We start from the raw sequence: 23146 nt of genomic DNA, 5'->3' as shown, positions 1-23146 counted from the left end.
TTCGGATTATTTTCATTGCTATGAACAAAAAGTGCTCGAACAAAAGTTGTTAGAGATCACTTAAATTTATCGAAATCGTAATAGTTATTTATGTAACGAGTTGCAAAAAGTTGATTTTTTCAGCACGAGTCGTACATTTATTCAACGAGGCTTGCCAAGTTGGATAAATACGAAGAGTGCTGAAAAAATCGAGTTTTGTAACGAGTTCCATACAAAATTTTATGCAATTCAGTAATATAATTTCTATTTTATACTACTCATTTCAGTATCATAATGACTTACTTTTCCGTACCGGTTCATTATGCTGTTGTCGTTGCGTCGGTTTGGTTGTGCGCGTCGTCGTTTTCCATGTTTTCGGCGTGGTCAGTGATACTGTACTTGCTACTGGAAGTATTTTGCACGAACAAAAAAAACTAGATGCGCAGGGCATTCTCGCAGGATGTAGCTTGCCCTTATTGTATTTTGCGTTCAAGAAGTGCTCTGACTTCTGGAAGTGGTTCGGCGATTTTGAGGCGTTCTGACATCAGGAATGGCATTGTGTGTCTTCACAGGAGACAAATTTGGTGAGATCTACCTTTACCTTTAATTGTTTATTTATTATACAACTGTACAATTTCCATTTCATATTACGGGGTTTATACATACTTACACGGAGGGGTAGCCTAAGGGGGTTAATTGAACTGATGACCAGACTTAAGTTTGTGGAGTAGCCAGTCTTTTGTCATGAGCTAGCAACTTTATGTTGACTACCGAAGGAATTCAGCGATTTTAACTCACCCTGCTACAACAAACCATCAGGTAGATCATTCCCTTTCGGTATGACTCTGCAGCCATAGGTAATCCTTGCGCTGATGGTGGGTACACAATCATCATCATCAACTCGTTGCAAAACTCATTTTTTTCAGCACTCTTCGTATTTATCCAACTCGGCAAGCCTCGTTGGATAAATGTACGACTCGTGCTGAAAAAATCAACTTTTTGCAACTCGTTACATAAAAAACTATTATGCAATGATATTTTTATAATGCAACCCATTTGAGTTGCATAATGTTCATAATGCAACTCAAATGAGTTGCATTATGAACATTATACAACTATTTTTCATTATGCAACTCATTTCAGTTGCATAATGAACCAGTTCGGAAAAATTGGCCATTATGATACCAAAATGAGTTATATAAAATGTAAATTATGATACTGAATTGCATAATAGTTATTTATGTAACGAGTTTCAAAATGATGATTTTTACAGCACGAGTCGTACATTTATCCAACGAGGCTTGCCGAGTTGGATAAATACGAAGAGTGCTGAAAAAAATGAGTTTTGCAACGAGTTGATGATGATGATGAGCCCTGGCCAAGTTCGCAGGGGTTGACGGTATTAAAGTGAAGGAGTTTCATTTTGATTATTGTAATATAGTGTTCTTTAGTGAAACATATCACCTTTTTAACACTTTAATGCGCCTCCAACGGTTCATCACGAACCGGCTGCTGCAGATGGAGTATGGCTGATCATATGCATCAGACATGCTCGATAAACACGGAGGATCCGCTGGGGCTTAGTAGAGTCTATTCCCCAGCAACAGTTCCAAGTCGGTTGGATTTGAGAAGGTTTTGATGATCGTTACAAATCCTAATAAAAGCATTATAGGGTTTGTGACAGGTTTTGAAACCTTTTACAGCCAGCTGACTTCAAAATGTTGTTTGGGCTCTATTTCTCACGTCTCTCGGTTGATTTTAATTAGTAATTTATTGATGTCATAGTTGCTTTTTCGAATTTTTACAATGTTAGTTGGTCTTATTTTCTTTAAATAAAGCAATTAAAACCGACAGCAGAATTAATAGTGGGAAGGAGATTTTTTTTTTCTTCTAAACCATAGGGGGATAATCTGCTCAACAGACACCCTAACAGAAGGTTAGGGTAGTGTAGGTCTGACAGGCCGTCTTCTACAACAAAAGTAAAATCCAGGACTACTCTCTCCTCGTACCCACTAAACCATTCCTATGGTCGCCAAACCCTACGTCTCTCCGGAACCACCAAGAAGGTATTGCTTCGGAGAGGGGCTAGTGCACATCGCACCCACAAGGTTAGCTGCGTAGCCTGCAGCAACGAACATCGATGACTCGCTTTGGAGAGTCCATCACGGTAGCATGCTGGCGCTTAGCCAGTTTCCCGAGTGGTCCTCGCCACTCCCTTTGTCCTCGGAAGGCGGGCAGGGTCAACCCCGCCCGCGCCCTACTGCTGAGCGGACATCAAGAACTGATGCCCACGTGCAACCCGATCTGACCTGCCCGTAAGGAAGGGTATCACTACCCTTCAGGCCCTATCAGATGCAAGGAGATTTGCAGCACTTAATTGTGCTGATAGACTCGAAGCTAACGTGCGAACACTTGAACGCATTGTTGACGTCAATGCGTTCGACGTGACATTTTGGACAAAAACTGACTGCTTTTTATTAGCTGAACAACGTTACTTGTGTATGACTAGGTTGACATTCTAGGCCACGCTTGAGAAAATGACATGCTTTATCGAGGTACCTAGGACCGATAGGATATCTGAACGAACTTGAATATTTTTCATAGTATTTGTAGGGGGATGAACACATAATAGGTGACAAGCAATCTTTATTATTTAAAATTTTATTGCAATCAACTAACCCACTAGGCGCATTTTTGTTTACCTTTTAGATGATATCATGACACTAACAGAAAAATATCAGAAGTTCAGTTACATGTTTCTGTGGGTTTTGGACCGATGTCAATTTAAGGACACAAGAGATGAACACAGAGAAGTAGGAAACGATTAGTGAAATCAATTAGGAAAACAATTTGACGCAGGATTTGACTATATTTAAACATACGGGGTTCAACTGATCCGATGAAACATACGACAACTGACTTAACGAGGAGAAAAACATATTGAACCATACTATACACTCCCGTTCAAAAGTTTGGGGTCACCCCCTCAAAAACATGTCTTATTTTTAGGCCCATATCTCCGTTAATTCGCGTCCGATTTCAAAACCCTAGGTTTCATTCAAAAGATAATAAGTCAAGAAACTTTGAACATGATTTAAAAGAAACTTTTTCAAAAAAATTTGTATGTAAACTTAACCCAAAGTTGCCAAATTTTCTAAAAAATGAATATAAACTTACGGCAGTGTCGCTGGAAGTTGGGTCGACCAAATTTTAAGATAAGAGCGGTAATATGACCCATTTTCTATTAGCTTTCAACTGCTTTTTACAGAACTTAGCTAAAAAATCTAGAAAAAAAGTTATTAAGTAAATTAATCCTTGATGTCATCGACCAAAAGTTTGAGGTCACCCCTCAATATGATGTATCGGCCAAAAGTTTGGGGTCACTTTCGTAAAACATGGAAAAGTGATTTGTTGATATCTTTGTCATCTTTCGTTCAATTTTAATCATTTTTGGATCATTTCAAAGATAATTAACTAAATTTACGTTTGATGTGTTCAACTTAACGTATTTAACGATTTTTGTATATAAAAATGTTATGTAAAGTTAACACATTTCACCACACTTGAAAAAATGAGGCAACTTTACGTTAAGTTTTAGTATGTAAATTTCAACAGATATGTGTGGTTCAATGTCTATGCAGTAAGTATCATTCATTTTGTTTCAAATAAACCAAAAAGAATTAAAATTGAACGAAAGATGACAAAGATATCAACAAATCACTTTTCCATGTTTTACGATAGTGACCCCAAACTTTTGGCCGATACAGCATTTTGAGGGGTGACCCCAAACTTTTGGTCGATGACATCAAGGATTAATTTACTTAATAACTTTTTTTCTAGATTTTTTAGCTAAGTTCTGTAAAAAGCAGTTGAAAGCTAATAGAAAATGGGTCATATTACCGCTCTCATCTTAAAATTTGGTCGACCCAACTTCCAGCGACACTGCCGTAAGTTTATATTCATTTTTTAGAAAATTTGGCAACTTTGAGTTAAGTTTACATACAATTTTTTTTGAAAAAGTTTCTTTTAAATCATGTTCAAAGTTTCTTTGACTTATTATCTTTTGAATGAAACCTAGGGTTTTGAAATCGGACGCAAATTGGCGGGGATATGGGCCTAAAAAAATGACATGTTTTTGAGGGGGTGACCCCAAACTTTTGAACGGGAGTGTAAATCCAAACAAGAAGGCAAATACAAACCGTGTGACCATAACACTACAAAGGAAAATCCTGACTGACTGACCAATTGAAAACTTTCCAATCTTCTACCGTAACTTTCTGAGTCAGTTGCAACAGTGTCTTAATGGATATCATTTTCCGCGTACGGCTGGCAAACTGCTTCTGAAAGATTACGTACTCTTTTCTATCTTCGGGTCTAGTGTAGAGGTTTCAACTCTATTCAGAGTGCAGCTAGAAACCTAGCAAAAAAAAAAAAAAAGTTGATGATGATGATGATGATGATTGTGACATTTTTTGCAATGAGAAAAAATAATTACTTCAATATGATCATTTCTATCAGTATCATCATACTTCCTGGTGGTTGAACGGGGTCACCCACGTGTTCCATCAAGCTAGACGCAAAATTTGAATCAAGCAAGCTGGGCTATATAATCGTCACAGTTTTTCAAGCTCTTGAGTTGCATTATGAATCATAATGCAACTGCTTTTTATAGTGAGGCCGTAGTGACACTAAAACGGCACGTATAAAATGCAATATTATAGTGCCAAGTTGCAAAAAAAAAGTTTTTAATTAGTTATCAATAGTTATTGATTGTTTATCAATAGTTTCACTATTGAACCACTAATTAAAGTGTACAAGTACTCTAATAAGCTTATAACCTCTTCCCGAACGCTTTTATAACATATTAGAGTGAGCTGGTTTAGGTCGGATTCGCCAAAAAGGGATGGTGCTCTACAGACACCATGAGCGTTAAAGGGTTAATATATCAGGTATCAGAAGGCCGGCTCCAGATGCACGTTATCCTCAATTTTGGGACATTTGTGCCATCACCAAAATAATAGCCTATTTCATCATCTACCTGAGGGAAAAGGAAGGAAATAAGGATAGGGATAGGGATAAGGACAGGTAGGGAAACAGGAAAAGTACCCTGGAAGAGGATACTAACGCATAAGCGTACCACAATGGGTTCAAACAGCGCCCTGAAAAGGGCACTGTAACAACGCATAAAGCGAAAGAGAGCCTATAGCTCTTTACCACAGCGGGTTAAGAACAACGTAATATCCTGAATATTCAGGTCTCTGAAGTCAGTTTCACTTAATAAGTGTTTACCGAATACTCGGAAACGCAGTTGCGCAAAAACTGGACAGTTACCTATCATATGATACGAAGTTTCATAATCGGATTCACAGCTATCACAGGCAAATGAATCAGCTTGCTGAATATTCGCTATGTGATAGCTGAGTCGGCAGTGGTCAATGCTTTGACCAGAATGCTGCAATTCTGCTTTGACAGATTTGTAAGATACTTCGCCACCCTTGGAGATGGCTCAGTACAATACAATTTGGTTTGACGGCATGACTCCAAACTATTCCAGTATTGTCTGTGTTGAGTAGCAGCCCAGGTGTGAATCTGAAGCTTTACCCAACAGTTCGATACGTGGAATGTGTCATGTGATACTCCAGTGCGAGCTAACTCATCAGCCAATTTAATTCCAGCGATGAAAGAATGGCCAGGCACCCATACAAGGTGAACAGCGTTTGCTGAATTCAGCTCCTCGATTTGAGTTCGACAAGCGATAACTATCTTCGACCTGGAGTTGGCCGAAGCAAGTGCTTTAATAGCAGCCTGGCTATCTGAAGAGAAGTATATCACTTTGCCCATTACGTGCTGCTGAAGTGCTGATTGTAATCCGCACATAAGAGCAAAGATTTCGGCCTGAAAAACGGTGCAGTGTCTACCGAGTGAATAAGACTGATGCAGCCTTAGCTCACGAGAATAAACACCAGCACCTGCTCGACCTTCGAGAAGGGAGCCATCAGTGTAACATACGATGCCGTCTGAAATACTTCTTTCCAGTTTTTTTTTATTCCTTGTTGGGTATATAAGTCACTGCGGATATCCAGATGTCCACTCTTCCCGGGAAGGGAATAGTCTATTTTATGAGGCTAGTCAAACGACAGAACTCCGCGCTCTGATGTTTACGTTTTCAATCATCATCCGGTTGATGATGGTTAATGACTGAGCGCAAGTCAAGCGTAGTTTTTGAAACTGGCTTATACAATAATTAGAAATTTTTATTTAAATTCTTTTCGGCAAGTTAACGAGTCAATCGCAACGAAAAAAATACCTGATTAATTTATGAGATTTGTATTGCTTCTGCGACTGCTTTTGAGCCTTTTTTGGCACCAATTTCTCATATCTCCAATTTGTCGCATAAGTACCTTTTCAAAAATTACACGAGATTCCAGCAAAACAAACGTGCGTGGAATTCTGTCAGTTGACGCCGCTGCTGCGATCAGCTGTTCTGAAACGTCTCGTAAAATGGCTTATTTCGTGGAAAATGTCCTCCTCTCCTCCTCTTCTTGGCGTAACGTCCTCACTGGGACAAAGCCTGCTTCTCAGCTTAGTGTTCAATGAGCACTTCCACAGCTTTTAACTGAGAGCTTCCTCTGCCAATGACCATTTTGCATGTGTATATCGTGTGGCAGGCACGAAGATACTCTATGCCCAAGGAAGTCAAGGAAATTTCCTTTTACGAAAAGATCCTGGACCGACCGGGAATCGAACCCGTCACCCTCAGCATGGTCATGCCGAATACCCGTGCGTTTACCCCCTCGGCTATATGGGCCCTCTAGTGGAAAATGTCCTATATGGAAAATTACAAGCAATTTTAAGATCACTTGGAGCAAGGACAATTTTGTCCCAATTCACCAAACGTGGAAACAACGAGGTGTGTGTTGATGTGCGGTTCACAGGAGTTTCCTCTAGCAGACCGAGTACCCATAGACGGTAAGTGCAAGAAAGTGCTTCTTGTTTGAGATGAATGTGTAGTGAAGCAACGTCAAAGAGAACTTCGAGCGCTGCCGTGGGAGTTGAATAGAATGCTCCAGACATCGCCATTAAGCACATCCTTTGGAGATGGCCTAACTTTGATTGAACCGTTCTCATTTCGCCCTTTTGCCATCTCACAAGACATCCATAAGCCAATATCGGCCGAACAACAGTTGTGTACAAAGATCCATTTGATATACTTGGGTTTTAGACCCCAAGTTGTACCAAAGGTTCGCCGGCATTGCCCGAAGGCCATACAAGCTTTCTTGATTTTGAACTCAAAGGAAAGCTTGAAATCAAGAATGACTCCAACGTACTTTACCTGTTCAGTTACATCGATTTCAGAATCAAAGAGACGCAAAGGTCGAACGCCAAAACGGTTTCGCCTTTCCGTGAAAAGAACAATAGTTGTTTTTCCTCTAGCGTGCGCAGCTTTTTCTTTTTTCTCACTCACTCTCGTAAACAAACATGCGAAAGAAACAGATAATAGAGGGGGCACTTTGCCCCCTGTTTTATCTCACTCTTTCTTGTGTTCAACCAAATGAACGAGCGAGAAAAAAGAAAAGGCTGCGCACGCAAGTGTGTTTTACTCGGATTAACCGAAAGGCTACACCTTTCGTGGAAGTATTCCGGGTGCGCTACCCGGGTAGAGGAAAAGAGCTCGATAATAGTATATTTTGATATTGAGATCAAAATGTGATATTAGTTTGATTGATATAAGAGATAAAAGATCTGAAAATAATATCTAAAATTTACTCCTGAAACATCATCATCAGATCATAATTAGATCTTGTAAGATCTAACCAATAGCAGCAAGCTATTCGCCTGATCTTGGAATATCAAATTTTGATATTGTTCAGATGTTCCAGGAACATTTTTCAGATATTATTTTCAGATCTTTTATCTCTTATATCAATCAAACCAATATCACGTTTTGATCGTCAGTATTTCACCTCTACCCGGGTATTATTCACGCTTAAATGTCTACGCATGCGGAAAAATGAAAAAGTTTCAGCAAGTACATACTGAGGAAGTTTTAAAAATGTGTTCAAAAATCTTATAACTTTTACTAAAAGTTCTATAACTTTCAGAAAACTTATTCGATCTCACTGAAAAATTTACTAATAGAGCTTTAATATATGATTCATGATTGGTAGAAAATTCAGCGTTTTTGATTGACGTATAAAAAAAGTTATGAACATTTGAATGAAAAATTATTTTGACCAAAAATTGCTGTACGGACAATTGTTTGATACACTGTAGTTCCAATAGTATGCTAGGCATAATGCGAATAGGAGTTGTTATCTTTTTTAGTCCGACGAGCGTCAGTGAGTGCGGACAGCAAGCGTTTCCCCGATATATAGCAAACGTAGTTGTTCGGCCAACTATCTGGCCTTTCTATCATTATGTGCTGCCGTTATAAGCATATTATTCCATATTCTGTATAATTATCACTATACATGTCACATTTGTAGACAACAGTACAAACTTCCAAAGAGATTTGAGTAAAATGAATTTATGTTGAACAATATTTATTTGCTTAAATGTTTTTTTTTGTGGCAAAAAGAATGAAAAGGAAAGGATTAAGCACAGACAAACAGACGTATCACTTGGAATAAATTGCGATAAAAATCATCGTCACGAAAACATAATCGCCCAATGCTAACCAGGCTGTGTTACGCAAATCACTCAGTAGGTGGCAGTAGTGAGCAAACGTCAAACAGGAGCAAAAACGATGCGAGCGCTGTGACCGAGCGATTTGCGAACTACAAAATATTTGAACTAATCGTTAAAAAGAGTAACGATGAGAAGTGAGTAGAGTGAGACGTCTGTTTGTCTGTGGATTAAGTAATAAAATTACCACTTTTGTAATTCGGCCTTTCGTGCCCTTCGGCCTTTCGTTACCTTCGGCCTTTTGTTGCCTTCGGCCTTTTGTGATTCGGCCTTCCGTAGTAGTCCCTTATACAGAAAATGTTTGATATTTTACAAAAATGTGACCGTACGAACAGTTAAAAAAAAAAATGTGCGAATGTTACTCGTGCTATGTGTGGCATTGGATCAACTTCAAAGTGAGTAAGTGAGTATTCTAGAGAGTGGTCATTCTATTAAGGCCAACCTGGATTTTATTTGATTTAAGACTATTTAAGCGTATTTGATTTAAAACTATTTGTGCTGTCAGATTGATACTGTCAGTTCGAAGGATTGCCTACCAATGAAATATAAACACTAAAACGCTGAAGCTCATGTGAAACGGAAGCCCTGACTAAAACCATTATGTTCAACAGTAAAACACTCAGGTAAATGGAATGATCTGAGCCTTTCAGCATTCGATCATGCATAAAATGGCAACAGGAAAGTGATACGAGAAGCAATTAATAAACAAGCCTTAGATTAGAATATGTAGTTTCAATATAATTTATTATGATCAAAAGTACATTATTTGCGCTACAAGTTTCACAGATTTGCTAAATAAGATCCAAACCGGTCTATTGGTACACCGTTTTCAGCAGTGGGTATTTCCGCTTCTCAGCTGGTTTATACGCATGCTGATAAACGCTCACCAAACGCCAATAGTCAGGATAACCGGAACCTTTTTTCCAGAACGCAAACGGCGGTGCAAGGGTGTCTATAATATAGTTTTTCTTACTATACGGTTCACGAGGTTTGGGAATCGTGAGTTTTTTCGGTTCATTCTTTTGGGAACAATTAGATATTCCACTGTCGAAACTGGCAACGGTTCCAGATGAGTTACTCTGTGGAATTCCGGCCTTAAAAGCGCATCTAAATTCGTGTTGTACCTTGTAGGTTACTTCATCCGATGGAGCATTGTGACACAAACGTGGTATTTTATTGTCTTTGTGTTTGTCAGCAGGCGATCTTTGTCTTGAGCTTTGTGATCGAATTTCTTGGTCCGTAAGCTGAGCCAAGTTCGGTGAACCCTTCGCTCGTTGGTGAGCCAGATCAGGAAGTTCGGCACCATCTGCTTTGTTATGGTCTTCGCTTCCATTTCCACTTTTAGACCGTTCCAAACGCTCTGCTTTTGCAGACTTATTGGACTTTTTGGAATTTGCACTACCATTACATTTGCACCGGTTGGCACTGTTGTAGTTCTTAGCATATTCTTCATGCTGACGAATGATGTCGCGGTCAAAGAAATCTTCTTCCCCAAGAGTATTGGAAAATACCCCTCCAGTGTGAACCACTAAAAAGAAACACTCTAGATTAGGAGGATACGTTACATACCATACGTCCTTACCATTTGGTAAATTCAACTCCTTCGGTGGCTCAACAACTTCAAAGATTGGCGGAGCAACAGATGGTTTGGATCCATCCATGTAGATTGCACGCCTTGGTTCCCTTTTGGTTCTGTAGTCCCATCCTATCGCCAAATCCATTGCTCCGACCTTTTCTCGTTTCTTGAAATCAGGAATTCTCTCATTCATGCCAGATGCGCTCAGTGGTTTCGGAATGACACCACAAGTTTTCGGCCGATATACCCTGTACTTAGTGCATTTCGTGGGTCCTGCTTTGTAATTTTTGCAACCAACCCCTGCATAGAAATAAAACAATAAGCTTCCACAAGTCTTGATTACTAAATTTTAAAGTACCTGTTGCATATGGGCCCACCTCCAAAGCTGCCCCAGGGTTTGCAGATCCAGCAACCTGGGCCTTTCTGAATGCGATGTCCATGACAGCATCCGGTAACGGTTGGTGTTCCAGATTTTCCTGAGCCATTTTCCGAGCGGTTTCGAAGTTACATATGGCTGGTATAAATGAAGACTTCGGCCGATGGTTATTAATTTGTGGTCTGGTAATGTCCAAAATTTGCTCAGGCGTCAGTTTCCCATACTCAGGTTCGTTGCGGGTTTTGGGACGCAGGTTCATACTATTGAACTTGTTTATTATCTCCGCTGAATAGGCCGTATCCATTGTGATTCTATTGATATGAATTTCGTTGCTTTGTAAAAATTGTACTATCAGTGGATTAGTCATACTTAAAATATGTGTAATAAGACCTGCTAAAAACACACACAGAGAAATATTTCTACTCAGTGGCTGAGCTGGTCTTACTCAGAAATCGAGAAATCCTTTGATTTCTTACTCAGTTTCCGTTAAAAGTGGGACAACCCATAGGCAATTGCTGCCGAAAATCAGCAACGACATTTGAAGTTTGCAAACTCGTTTCTATGTAAAACTTTGAAAAAAAGCTTGTGGCAAACTGTTAGTGAAAACATATTAGTTATGTTTACTACAAAATTGTTCAATTTTGTGTTACAGGATACACATACAGGGGATAGACAAAATGATCGGGACAGGCAAAATCAAGACCAACAATTGAAAAGGCCGCAACAACATTTTGTAAACAAACATGTTTCTATCGACTTGAGGCCTTTTGAACTCCACCCACACACCTCACCACCACTAACAGAAAGCGCAAACAACAAGCTTTCCGATAGTGGTGGTGAGATGCGTGGGTGGATCTCAGAAGGCCTCAAGTCGACAGAAACGTGTTTGTTTACGCAATGTTGATGTGGCCTTTTCAATTGTTGGTCTGGAAATGTTTCCTTCTCAAAAAAATATCAAATAGCTGTAACTTTTCGAAAAGTGCATTAAATATTTTAAAATTTTCACTGTAATTCAACGTTTCTCAAACTATGGGTCGCGACCCACTGGTGGGTCGCGGGTTGATTTTTGGTGGGTCGCGAGGGCTTGAGTGATATTGTAATAAATGGCTTAATTAACTTATGTCAAATGATATTGCTAGCCATTTTTCATTATAAAAATACTCCCTTAGAGAAGCGTCAGAGTTCTAGGAATTCGGGTTCTCCTTAATTCTGTTTAAACTTTTTTATTATAGGTCTTAATCGGGAGTACTTTGAATATTGAATTGTCTGCATTTTAAAATTGATTCTGAAACTGAAAGTAGTTAATCAAAAAGTTCAAGATCAGGGTAACATTTCAGAATTCAACCTGAGTGGTGAAAAAAAGCTTTAAGTTTTTGCTTGCAGTTTGTGTTTCACGTTGAACAATTCGTCATTGAAATCATCATCATCATCAAACATTTGAAAGCAGTTTTTTTGTTCAAAACAAAAGTCTCTGCTATGAAAATATATTCACTGTACTCCACACCACATGAGGAATATAATGCAGTGAATATGTTTACATGATCGATGTTTTGATTTACAGCAAGAAAACTGCTTTTTTTTTCCGAAAAATGATGACGGATGCTTGAGCCTTCAGTTAGATTTACATTCTTGCACAGAGAACAGACATCCAGGCTAGAACAAATTTCATTCGGAAAGTTGTGTAAGGATTTGAATCTTTACTTGAGTAAGGTTGCAAACCAATACACGATGACAACACTAACGCCACCAAACACCATATTGCCACAGTCAGTGGTGAATTGAAACATTTCAAGTGGTGAATTAAATTAGTATGGGAAATTAACCGATTGCAGCGCCACGCTATTGCCACTTGTGTTGCCGATTTCAAATGGCCGTTAAATTCCTTACACAGTTTCGGAACTGGACTTGGATGTCTGTTCTCTGTGATTCTTGTATTGACTTTTCCAAACTTCTACGCAGAATACCCTTTTCGAATGAGTGTAGATTAACACGCTGAGTTCAGCAGTTAAAATATCAAAAATACAAAAGAAATACCAAAAATCAGCAAAAGGAGAAAATAACAAACTTCGACAAGAAACCACAGAGAAACAGACGTCACTCTCTCATCGCTTCCCATCGATCACCTTTTTAACGGTTGATTCAAATATTCAGTAGTAGGTCGATCGACCACTCGCGGCGCTGGTATCGTTTTTGCTCCTGTTTGACGTTTGCTCACTACCTCCATCTAGTGGCGGCCCGGCCAAACACAGTATGTTTAGCATTGGGCGATTACGCTTTCGTGACGATTTTTTTTAATGAAATTGTTTCTAAGTGTTACGTCTGTTTCTCTGTGAAGAAACCTTACTTTTACCGACCTACAATAAAGCTAAGCTTCGGTAAAATTCTGTTAATATCAATAATTTAAATTTTTACGGATATCAGAACAACTGAAAAGTGATTTCAACGAATAACAGAAAAAATACGTGTGTATGAAGGAAAAGATTAGAAGTTTCATGAAGATTCATCTGACCATCCAGCAACGCTATAATTGTAAAAACTTTGAAATTTCACAGAAGTCTAAAACTGCCACTAAATCTTCAAAGACTTTGTAAAAAATATATTTTTTTTTGTTTTTTTTTCTAGAATGTGTGATCTAAGACATGTTCTATAGTGTTGCAATGGAGCCAGACTGGTTAAATATATTAGAAACTTGGTAACCTATCTCAAATTCTTAAGACAACCCAAGAGTTTACTGAAGCTGAACTTTAGAGCACCTTACTCTTACTCAGACTTTTTTTAAATTTAACAAAAAAAAACACTGTAAATTAAACAAAAACATTATTTTAGTTTGATTGCTACGTAACGAACGTTATTTAAAAAGTTAGGTCGAACCAAGGGTCAAATTTGCAGAAAAAATACGTATTTTTTGAAAATGCGTGCTGGTGGGTCGCCAACTCTAATAAAAATCAAAAGTGGGTCGCAAGCTGAAAAAGTTTGAGAACCCCTGAAGTTGAACAACTAGTTGTGTATCAATGAACAACATTTAGAAAAGATCGGACTCTTCTGCACGAAGTTATAAAGATTCTAAAAAAAGGTATAACAAGCCGATAGCCAACTTTGAGCTGTTATATCTCCGGATTTAGTGAACCGCATGCAATGCAATTTTGACCATTTATGACTTATATAATGAGCTTTGAAAAAAATTTTGACTTACCTTAAAATTCTTTACACGGAAGGAAATTATAACGATTAGATTATTCTTCTAATAAAACACCAAATTTTCTAAAATTTCAACATCGTTTCAAAATTTAAGATGCTAATTATAGCTGGAATTATAGTTCATTTAAATTCCCTATAATTGAATATACTGATATGTTTTGAAAGAAAGTAACAACGTAGGCGGCACTTCATTGAAAAAGTAATGGGATGCATATTAAAAAATATACTAATTTACTAAAAAATCATAAAATTAATGAAATCGCTATAACTTTTTCTCTTGTTAATAATTTCTAGTTTAGTCAAACGTTTTTCAGAGCTCATTATATAAGTCATAAATGGACAAAATTTCATTGCATTCGGTTCATTGAATCCAGAGATATAACAGCTCAAAGTTGGCTATTGGATAATTCTACCTTTTTCTAATATGTTTATAACTTCGTGCAGAACAGCCCGATATTTTCCAAATGTTGTCCACTGATACACAACTAGTTGATCTACTTACAGTGAAAATTTGAGAATATTTGATTCACTTTTAGAAAAGTTGTAGCTAATTGGACATTTTTTGAAAAGTGAAAATTTTGCCTGTCCGGATCATTTTGTCTATCTCAAAGCTCAAAGCAAGAGCAAAGGAGAGGATTCGACGGAATAAATGTTTCGACAAGGAATGCAAAGTAATTTTGGGAAAGAAGAACGCAGTGCAGGCAGTAATGTTGCAGCATGGAACCCGGCTGAACGTGGTACAAACAAGCAAATAGCAAACCCGTACCTATGTTTCAAGAGAGAGAACGTCGCCTGGAAGAAGTGGAATGCGATGAAATGGAACTCAGTGCCATGCCGTTCACAAGAAACACGGAAGCTCTACTAGAAGCTTAATGCATCCCGCAACGACTTCGTGAGCCGAAATCTGTAAGGATGAAGACGGGAGCCTCTTGACAGACGGATGTGTGGTGATTGAAAGGTGGAAGCAAAACTTCAATGTGCACCTAAATGGCACAGAATATCAGGATAACGGAGGAAACGACTACGTTAGTGCAGCCGAGGACGCAACTAATCGAACTCTCACGCTCCCACATTTAAAAAATGCATTTTGCATGGTATTTCTTACAATAAAATTAACACCAATATTCTCTAATGAAAAGTTGACTGAAGCTGACTTTATTCAACACCGGATGCTTAACACAAGTTACATCCATTATACCCTATATATGAGTAGGTGGGGCATAATGAGCACCTTGTGTTTTCACTGTATATTTCCAAATGTTCAAAACAAATTGTTTGATTTGATGTTTGAAATCCAATAAACTCATGACGAAATATTAATCAAAAAAAGCCGTTTGCCTTGAAAAAAATTATTAAAATGCGTGAAGTGGTCATGTACTAGAGAAATATTATGAGAATCAGCTGCCTTAAAATTACTCCTTGGAAACCCACAGTTGCCTATACAAATTAAACCCCGTCAAGTTTTCATTGGTTGTTGCAGGTATGCTTTATCATAGAAAAGAATAGTTAATAAGATTGTGTACAGTACAAAACAGGGATTGGTCATCCTGACCAAATGAACACCCAAACACCTACGCCAATCCCAGTTGAAAAGCCGTTTCCCTTCCTTCCAACTTTCACAGCACAGAGTCAATCTATCAGATAACGCCTACAAGTTATGCAATCAAGCGAACTGTGCCGCTTTCGCTTCATAATAATCGCACTAATCTATCACTTTACGCCTGGCATCCACGCACCAAAGTGTAAGCCCTCTGCCAACCATATCCCACCCACACTCAAACATCCGCATGAGTTTATGCAGAAGCAGAGGTATATTCGGTCTGATGTGGATACAAACGATTGCAATCATCACTTCCTTCCCCTTCCCCACATTGACCAGCAACCTGACGTGGCAGGCGCCATTGTCGCCTAAAAATAGAAGATCACCAACGCTCACACACTGAAGATGCCTGCTAGTCCCCGGCAGATAATCTCATTGGCTCCTTGTGTGAGAGTAGCTGGTCTGGCGATACTGGTGTAGCATCTACGGGCGGTCAATCAAGCTCAAGCTCACTCGAAATCAATCAAAATGTCACATGCACTGAACAATCCGATTCGAGTATCACTTGAATTCCTTCATGCATAAGCCCTAAGATATGTATAGGGCCAATGTTCTGCCAGAAATTCTTCTAGCGATTCATATAAAAATTTCACCTACAGTTTAAACAATTAGTTTTTTTTTATTTTTTCTTGTTGTTTTTTTATTCTAGCTTTCTACCAAGATTGAAATTGTGTTGCTTTAAATGAATTTGCACCTGCAAATATTTACTAACACCTGCAAAAGTCAGAGAATTTGATTCTCGTAAACGAATGCAGTGACACGGTGACACCCTGATAATGTTGTTTGGTTCTCAGCACATCTCATCATTTACATACCACGAATGACATCAAAAATGCATGAAGCTTCTTCGTACCAATTATCACTCAATTTCAATTTGTGAAAATGTAATCATAGCCACAGCAAGTGTGCGGAGAACGTTTGCACGGCAGCAGTGCGTCCTTAACAATTTGGTGATTAGGCTAATTAAGATTGAATGCTGCCAAGCGTGCGAAACGTCGTTACGCTTTCGCCACCAGCTTCGCCACCCAGAATCAACACGTGTTGCGGCAACAAAAGACACAACATATTGTTATTATTCACCCCAATAGCCTCTCATGTTTACCGTAGCAGCTAAGCATACCAAACAACATATCACTGCAAACACACCAGACACTCGGAAAAGGCAAAGAGTCTGTCCAAATCTCCTCCGATGGATACGCCCCTTTTATCCATGGTTTATTGAGGGATGTAATTTTCATCTGTCTGAATTCTTTCCTGAGATACATGTGTTCAAACAACTGAAGGGTGTTTGCACTAAGTATCCTGGGAGCAATTTATCACAATTTAATTCGTTTACCGAAACCGTTTTGCATTATTAACAACGAGTGTCCATGGTAATGCGCGGATGATGCTTCCAGTAGAGATTAGTTCAGATAAACAGAGTTTTCAATGTTTTAATGTTTTCGGACTGGCGTATGTTTGAAAATGCACTTTTACGTCGTTGGTAAGTAAAACTGGTAAATTGGCGAAAAGAAAGGATTTTTTCAACATTTAATATTTCTCAGAGCAAGAGTCATGTAGTATGTAGTAAATGGCGTTATGTTAAAAAAAAACTTGCAACTTTCAAAATTGCTATTCATATATAGTACTACTAGTTCTTTGGATTCATCAATTCACACCCGATCTGAGTATTCACAACAAAAACAATAATACCTAAAGTTGACAATTAGTCTCTTTCTTCAGTCATATCATCTCACTGTCACTGAGTACTGAGTATTTTCCGATTGAGAAACATTTTGAAAAAATATATTGCGACATTTGCACCCATTTAGACTCGCCCGAAATTCATTATCATCACAGTCGAATTTCGCACACGACTTCGCAGTGGCTGGCAAGTTCGGTTGAGTTCGTGACAGGGACGTCGGATACACAACAGGTAAACAAAATAAGTTTGATTAGTGTGAAATGCCGCTGGAAAATGATGATTCAGTGGATTCTCAAATTATCACAGTAATCTAAACATTGGCGAGAAACCCAATAATCTAAGATTGACATCAAACATACTACATTACTCTCTTAGAACACTAAGCTGAGTAGCAGGCTTTATCCCAGTGAGAACGTCACGCCAAGAAGAAGAAGATACAACATCATTGGTGCCTAGAACTGAATTCTTCACAGTTCAGCAGTTTTTGAAATGTTTTCAAATATTTATTGGCGATCATGCCGAGGATCATGCCTAAGTTCTAGGTGTTGCTGTAAAAATGTCTCAGAAACTGAAAAACAAACTTTGCCGAAAAAAAACTAAAAGAGGTGGATTTTGGATGTTTAATATCCTTCTGAGGCAGTCTATCCTTTCCGAAATAACACAGAAATCTTCAGGGGGTGATGAGTGTCTATTTAATTTCATACTACTGTAGGTTACCAGCAAACCGAAGGGGATGAAACGAAATTCCCCTAAGCGACGTCAAAGCGTGTGCAAGCAAAAAAGACCACGTGCGTTGGTTTGGCTTTTGGAATGAGGGTAAGGACGTGGATAAATAACATTCCGGATTAGAAGCAGGACAATTGGAACAAGTGTTACTTTTTGATTGATTTTAAATAACACCCTTAACAAGTGAATTACTGTGAAGAGGCGTGTAATGATTGGTGATACGATTCAATGCCGTTGTACAGAGTTAGGATGTTGTCTGATAACACACTTTTGAATAAACGTGATTAAAATGTAAAAAATGTATAACAAACAATTTTTAAAATCTTGTTCCGACTTTTCGGGCCCTCTAAGCAGAATACCCTCTTCGAACGAGTGTAATCAGTTTTGTATCATTTAACTCACGTACCTGTTAAAGGATAAGCAAAAAAAGGCGGAATTAAATGGTACAAAACTGATAACATTCATTCGAAAAAAAAAAAATTGCAAGAACAATTTCATTTGTAAAACTTCCTCAGATATGGTTGAGTAACAAAACTTCAAAAGACAATATTTCATTTTTTCGAAAAAAAAAACGAAAATTGTAAGACACAGAATGATGATTAATTAGCAAATTTAAAAATGAAATTGTAAATAAAAGCGTTCGGGTGGGATTTGAACCAACTTTCGCTAGACCGGCGCGGCGCATTGACAAGCTAAGCCAGACAGCTCCGAGTCCACACCATTGAGTTGTCCAAAAAATGTCTCACGAAACCTAATGCAAGCCTATCCATATACGCGAAAACAAAAGATGTTTACAAAGTTCTTACAGTTTTTTATACACGTGAAATTTGAACACAAATCATTACCACAGAGGTTTTTGGATTGGTCCATGAATATTCCTGTTTTTCACAATTCCATCTCTTTCAATACGCTCGCCGTTGTGCATTCGTCGTTTTGTCCCTAAGCTCTTAGATATAAAGACTGGACTCAAAAAAAATGAGACACAAAATAATGTATAACTTCTGATTGCATGCCCAAAAATAGCTGATTTTTTACCCAGGAATAGTATGTGTAGTTGATGTTAATCGGTTTAGTATTTAAACAGATATTGTCGATTAAAAAAATGCGGTTTTGAAAAAATTGGGCATCCAGCACAAAAAATAAGTTTTTTTTTAATGCTTGGCACTTTTTAACATTTTCAAATCAGTGTTGCTATTTTGACTGAATTTCAGCCATTTTGGCTGAAGACGGGCTTGGTAGTCTAGTGGCTACCGCTTCTGATTCATACGCAGAAGGTCCTGGGTTCAATTCCTGGTCCGTCCTTTCCTTCTACTTTGTATCTTTCTATCCACAGAAGAAGAAGACGTATATTCAAATGTTCATAGCCATTTCCCTTGCTTACAACTTGCACAGCACAGTGTCAATCTATCGGAAAACGCCTAGGGTATTGGTTCCCTTATTAAGCATGTGGCTCCCATTTTCATCCTACAAAAAACAAAGGATTGAAGCGCTATTTGTTTTGTTTCTTATTTTTGTATTTTTTGTTAGAAGTGAGCACGCATGAAAACAAAAGGAACGGAACCAATCGGTGCCGTAATCGCTTGTTTTCGAATAGGATTAATATGGGAGCATAAGATTACAGATGGCACACATACCTTACAAATTATGCAACCGTGCCGCTTTAGCTTCATAGTAATAATCGCACTAGTCTATCACTTTACGCCTGGCATACACGCACCAATGTGTGAGCCCTCTGCCAACCATATCCCACCCACACTCCGACATCCGCATGAGTTTGTGCAGACGCAGAGGTATATTCGGTCTGATGTGGAACAAACGATTGCAATCATCACTTCCTTCCCCTTCCCCACATTGACCTGCAGCCTGACGTGGCAGGCGCCATTGTTGCCTAAAAATAGTAGATCGCCAAAGTTCACACTCTGAAGGCATCCCCGGCAGATAATCTCATTGGTTCCTCGTGTGAGTGTAGCTGGTTTGGCGATACTGGAGTAGCATCTACGGGCGCTCAATCAAGCTCAAGTTCAAGCTAAAAATTTCAGCCATTTCGGTTGAATACTTTCAAAGTTGTGTGTATGGCATAGTCGTCTACTGCGCAAAAGTTAATCAAAGGCTTGATTATTGTGAAATGTAGCTGGGATATGATAAGTCAGTGAATTTCCAAAATATCACAGAAGTTGAAACATAAATGAAAAACCGTATATATGGCTATAATCTTTTAATGGTTTTAAATTGAATGAATTTTTACACAATACTTCTACATACATACATTACGTTCAAAAACATTTTCATTGAAATCGGTTCAGTATTTTTGGTTCTACTGTTTTAGGTAAAAAACTGATATTTTTAAGTGTTCATTTGCCCAAGGTTCTCAAATGGTAAGTCTCTTGTTTTGACGATATCTCAACCAACTCATTTTGATGAAATTTTATAGCATTAGCTACACATAATGCACTAATCCAGGTCAAAAACTCAGCTATTTTTTGTCTTTTTTCGAGTCCAGTCTTTATAGATTTTTTATTGAAGGTACAGTAAAATTTTCTTCATTAAACCAATTCAAGCATAACTTTTCAATCCGACGTAACTCGAGAATGTAAACAAATCCGGGTTAGCTGCTGCATACATGATTCATAAAGCAAATTGAAGAATCCACATCACTGTTTGTTGATTTATTGCTTAATTTGTTTAACTAAGCATATTATTCGAAACGATGTATCTAACTATTTTGATGTTTACAACTTTACTAATAGATACACCGTTTTGATATATGAGAAAACCAAACGACGTATCTAGCCAAAATCAAAAGTAACAGATACACCAAACTGGCACCATACAAAAGCGACGTATCTGGCATGACGTAACTCTAACCAACCCGGTGAATGTGTATTTTTGCCAAAATTCATTGTGAAAATGATATGGAATTAGTAGGTTTTGTTTCTTACCAAGTGCGTGCTATATCCCTGGTGATGTTAACCGTTATGTGTCCGACAAAATGTTTGCTTTTTTCTACACCGTGCTTTTTCAATGGACGCTGGGTACCCGGGTACCCTGTCGGTCACATAAGGGTTAAGCACGAAAAAACTTATGAAAAGTTTTTTTTATAAAAAACTATTTTAGTGAAATGGTCGTCAACATTGACCATGAATTTATTCAGATCAAGTTAGATACGTCGATTTGAAAAATTATGCTTGAATTGTACAAATTATGCTCACAAAATCAATCAGTGATCGAAACATGTTTTAATGTTAATAGAACAATTTTTTGTAATAGAAAGTATATGTACAAATTTGCATAACAGAAAATATACAGAAATAATCAATCAGTGATTGAAACATGTTTTAATGTTAATAGAACATTTTTTTTTTTGTAATAGAAAGTATATGTACAAATTTGCATAACTGAAAATATACAGTCAGGATTTTTTTTAAGCGGTTTTCATTTACGAGGTTTTTTTATGCGGATTTTTGAATTAACGCGGTTTATTTTTACGCGGTTTTTTGAATTAAAGCGGTTTTCATTAACGTGGATTTTTAATTTTAAGCCGGAATTTTTCCAAGCATTATTATAGAGTTTTTTCTACATATTTCTGTAGTTTTGGTGCTTAACAGCATTAAAAAGGTAGAATATGATGCAGAGTAATTTTCTGGATATCCAAGGACATCCAAACTGTTCTGAGTTTAGATCCTAAAGTCTACGTCTGTAACGGTAACTTCTTGCATTATACAAAGCAACGATTTGTAATCTATTATACCCAGTAAGTCTTTTAAAAGTTCAATAGACAGTTTCAGATCAGTCGGGATATCCCAACTATATTGCCACCTCAAAAGCTCGTTTTTGGGGTAAACGGGCAGTGGCAACTATATTGCCACCAGCGTTTTTGGGCTGAACGGGCAGTGGCAACTATATTGCCACCTAGATTTTTGAGAGTTTCTTTCAAACAAAAATTGTTTTGTACATGTAATCATGAGTATAATTATTTCCATAATAGTATGCGTTGATTACTCTTCTAGTTTTCTCGGCCTTATAAAGGGTTAATAGCACAAATTTCCCAAATGGAGGAAAACGTACATCTAGAGTCGATCTACTGCTATAATGAGACTTAGACGTGCGACGCTTGATGGATCAAAATCTGGTGTACGGATCGCATGTGGTCCAAGAATTTTGGCTATGATGAGGTCATCATAACGATGTATTTTAAATCTCGCTTATGTACCCAACAGCTTCTAAACAGCTCTCTTGTTTTGAATCAATTGTAGGTATTATGGATTTTTTTACAAACACACACTGAAAGCTGACTCTTTTGCACAGTCTTAATTTTGCTAAAACAACAAAACTACAGACCACAGGAAGAAATTCGAAAGTTGCAAAATTAAACTAATAATCATTAAAATAAAAAAAAAGACATCGTAATTTTAAATCCCAAATGCGCTCACATGATTTGATCAAGGTTTCTCTGTCCACGTGGTATCTCATTCGAGTAACAGAACCGTAAGGCTAAACACGTCATAATGTATCTAATAAAGCATGCCATCATTCCATTACATTCCCGTATTAGATTCTTGTTGTATTATTTATGAATAGAATGCCAACGAGCTTACACAGGCATTATATACCTCAGTTTGCAAAACAAACAACGTGGCACCCGCTATAGCAACGAAATCGTCCCATTAATTGGTAAACTGTTATACGTCTCAAGGCTGTTACCGTTTTTGCTTCAGTATCGTAGCAATAAACGTAATTGAATAAATAAACGATGCAGTATCACAGATATGACGCAAAAATATTAGATATCTTTAATGCTTTTCGCTAGAATAATCATTTCCGTTTTTTTTTTCAAAACTTGAAATACACTCTTTGTCGATTAAGTAATCCCCGATTGATAGTTATCTAATACTACTTATTAGATTCATCTCAAAATACAATAAAATCCCTTGTTGAAACATTGCGAAAAGTATCATTCATGTACAGTCCAATCAATACTAACCAGAAACTCAGTCAATAGAATGGGATGTTCGTGCTATTTCACTTTCTACATTTACTATCAATTTCCATCTGGTGAAAACTGAACGAAACGATATTAATCCTTTGCAATTTACTTATCTAGGGTAAGTTTTCCTTCACATTCCAACAGAACATACACCGAATCGCAATACTTGAAAGCACTTCTGGACACAGGAATCAGTAAGAAATAACTGAGCCTCTAGAATGATATCAACAGTCTTGAAATTGCCATGGTGAATTGGATGTCGTACAGCGTTCGAGGTGGACGTTTCAAAGGGCTGGCTCATGTTTTCATAAATAATTCTGCGGACTCTTAATTTCCTT

The 23146-nt window shown here is 37.8% G+C and overlaps 1 protein-coding gene across 1 annotated transcript; it reads right to left on the bottom strand.

The window, feature by feature from the left end:
* Positions 1-9376: 9376 nt before the first annotated feature.
* LOC109428767 (uncharacterized) lies at positions 9377-23069 on the bottom strand. The gene is made up of 4 exons (XM_029878145.2): positions 22806-23069; positions 10599-10948; positions 10247-10540; positions 9377-10192 (listed from the first exon to the last, which is right to left on the bottom strand). The coding sequence occupies exons 2-4, from the start codon at positions 10918-10920 to the stop codon at positions 9477-9479; spliced, it is 1332 nt and encodes a 443-aa protein (XP_029734005.2). The 5' UTR covers positions 10921-10948; positions 22806-23069; the 3' UTR covers positions 9377-9476.
* Positions 23070-23146: the final 77 nt, after the last annotated feature.

The sequence above is a fragment of the Aedes albopictus genome, chromosome 3, assembly GCF_035046485.1.
Source record: "Aedes albopictus strain Foshan chromosome 3, AalbF5, whole genome shotgun sequence".
Classification (NCBI taxonomy): domain Eukaryota; kingdom Metazoa; phylum Arthropoda; class Insecta; order Diptera; family Culicidae; genus Aedes; species Aedes albopictus.
This window is presented reverse-complemented; position numbering and strand designations above follow the sequence as displayed.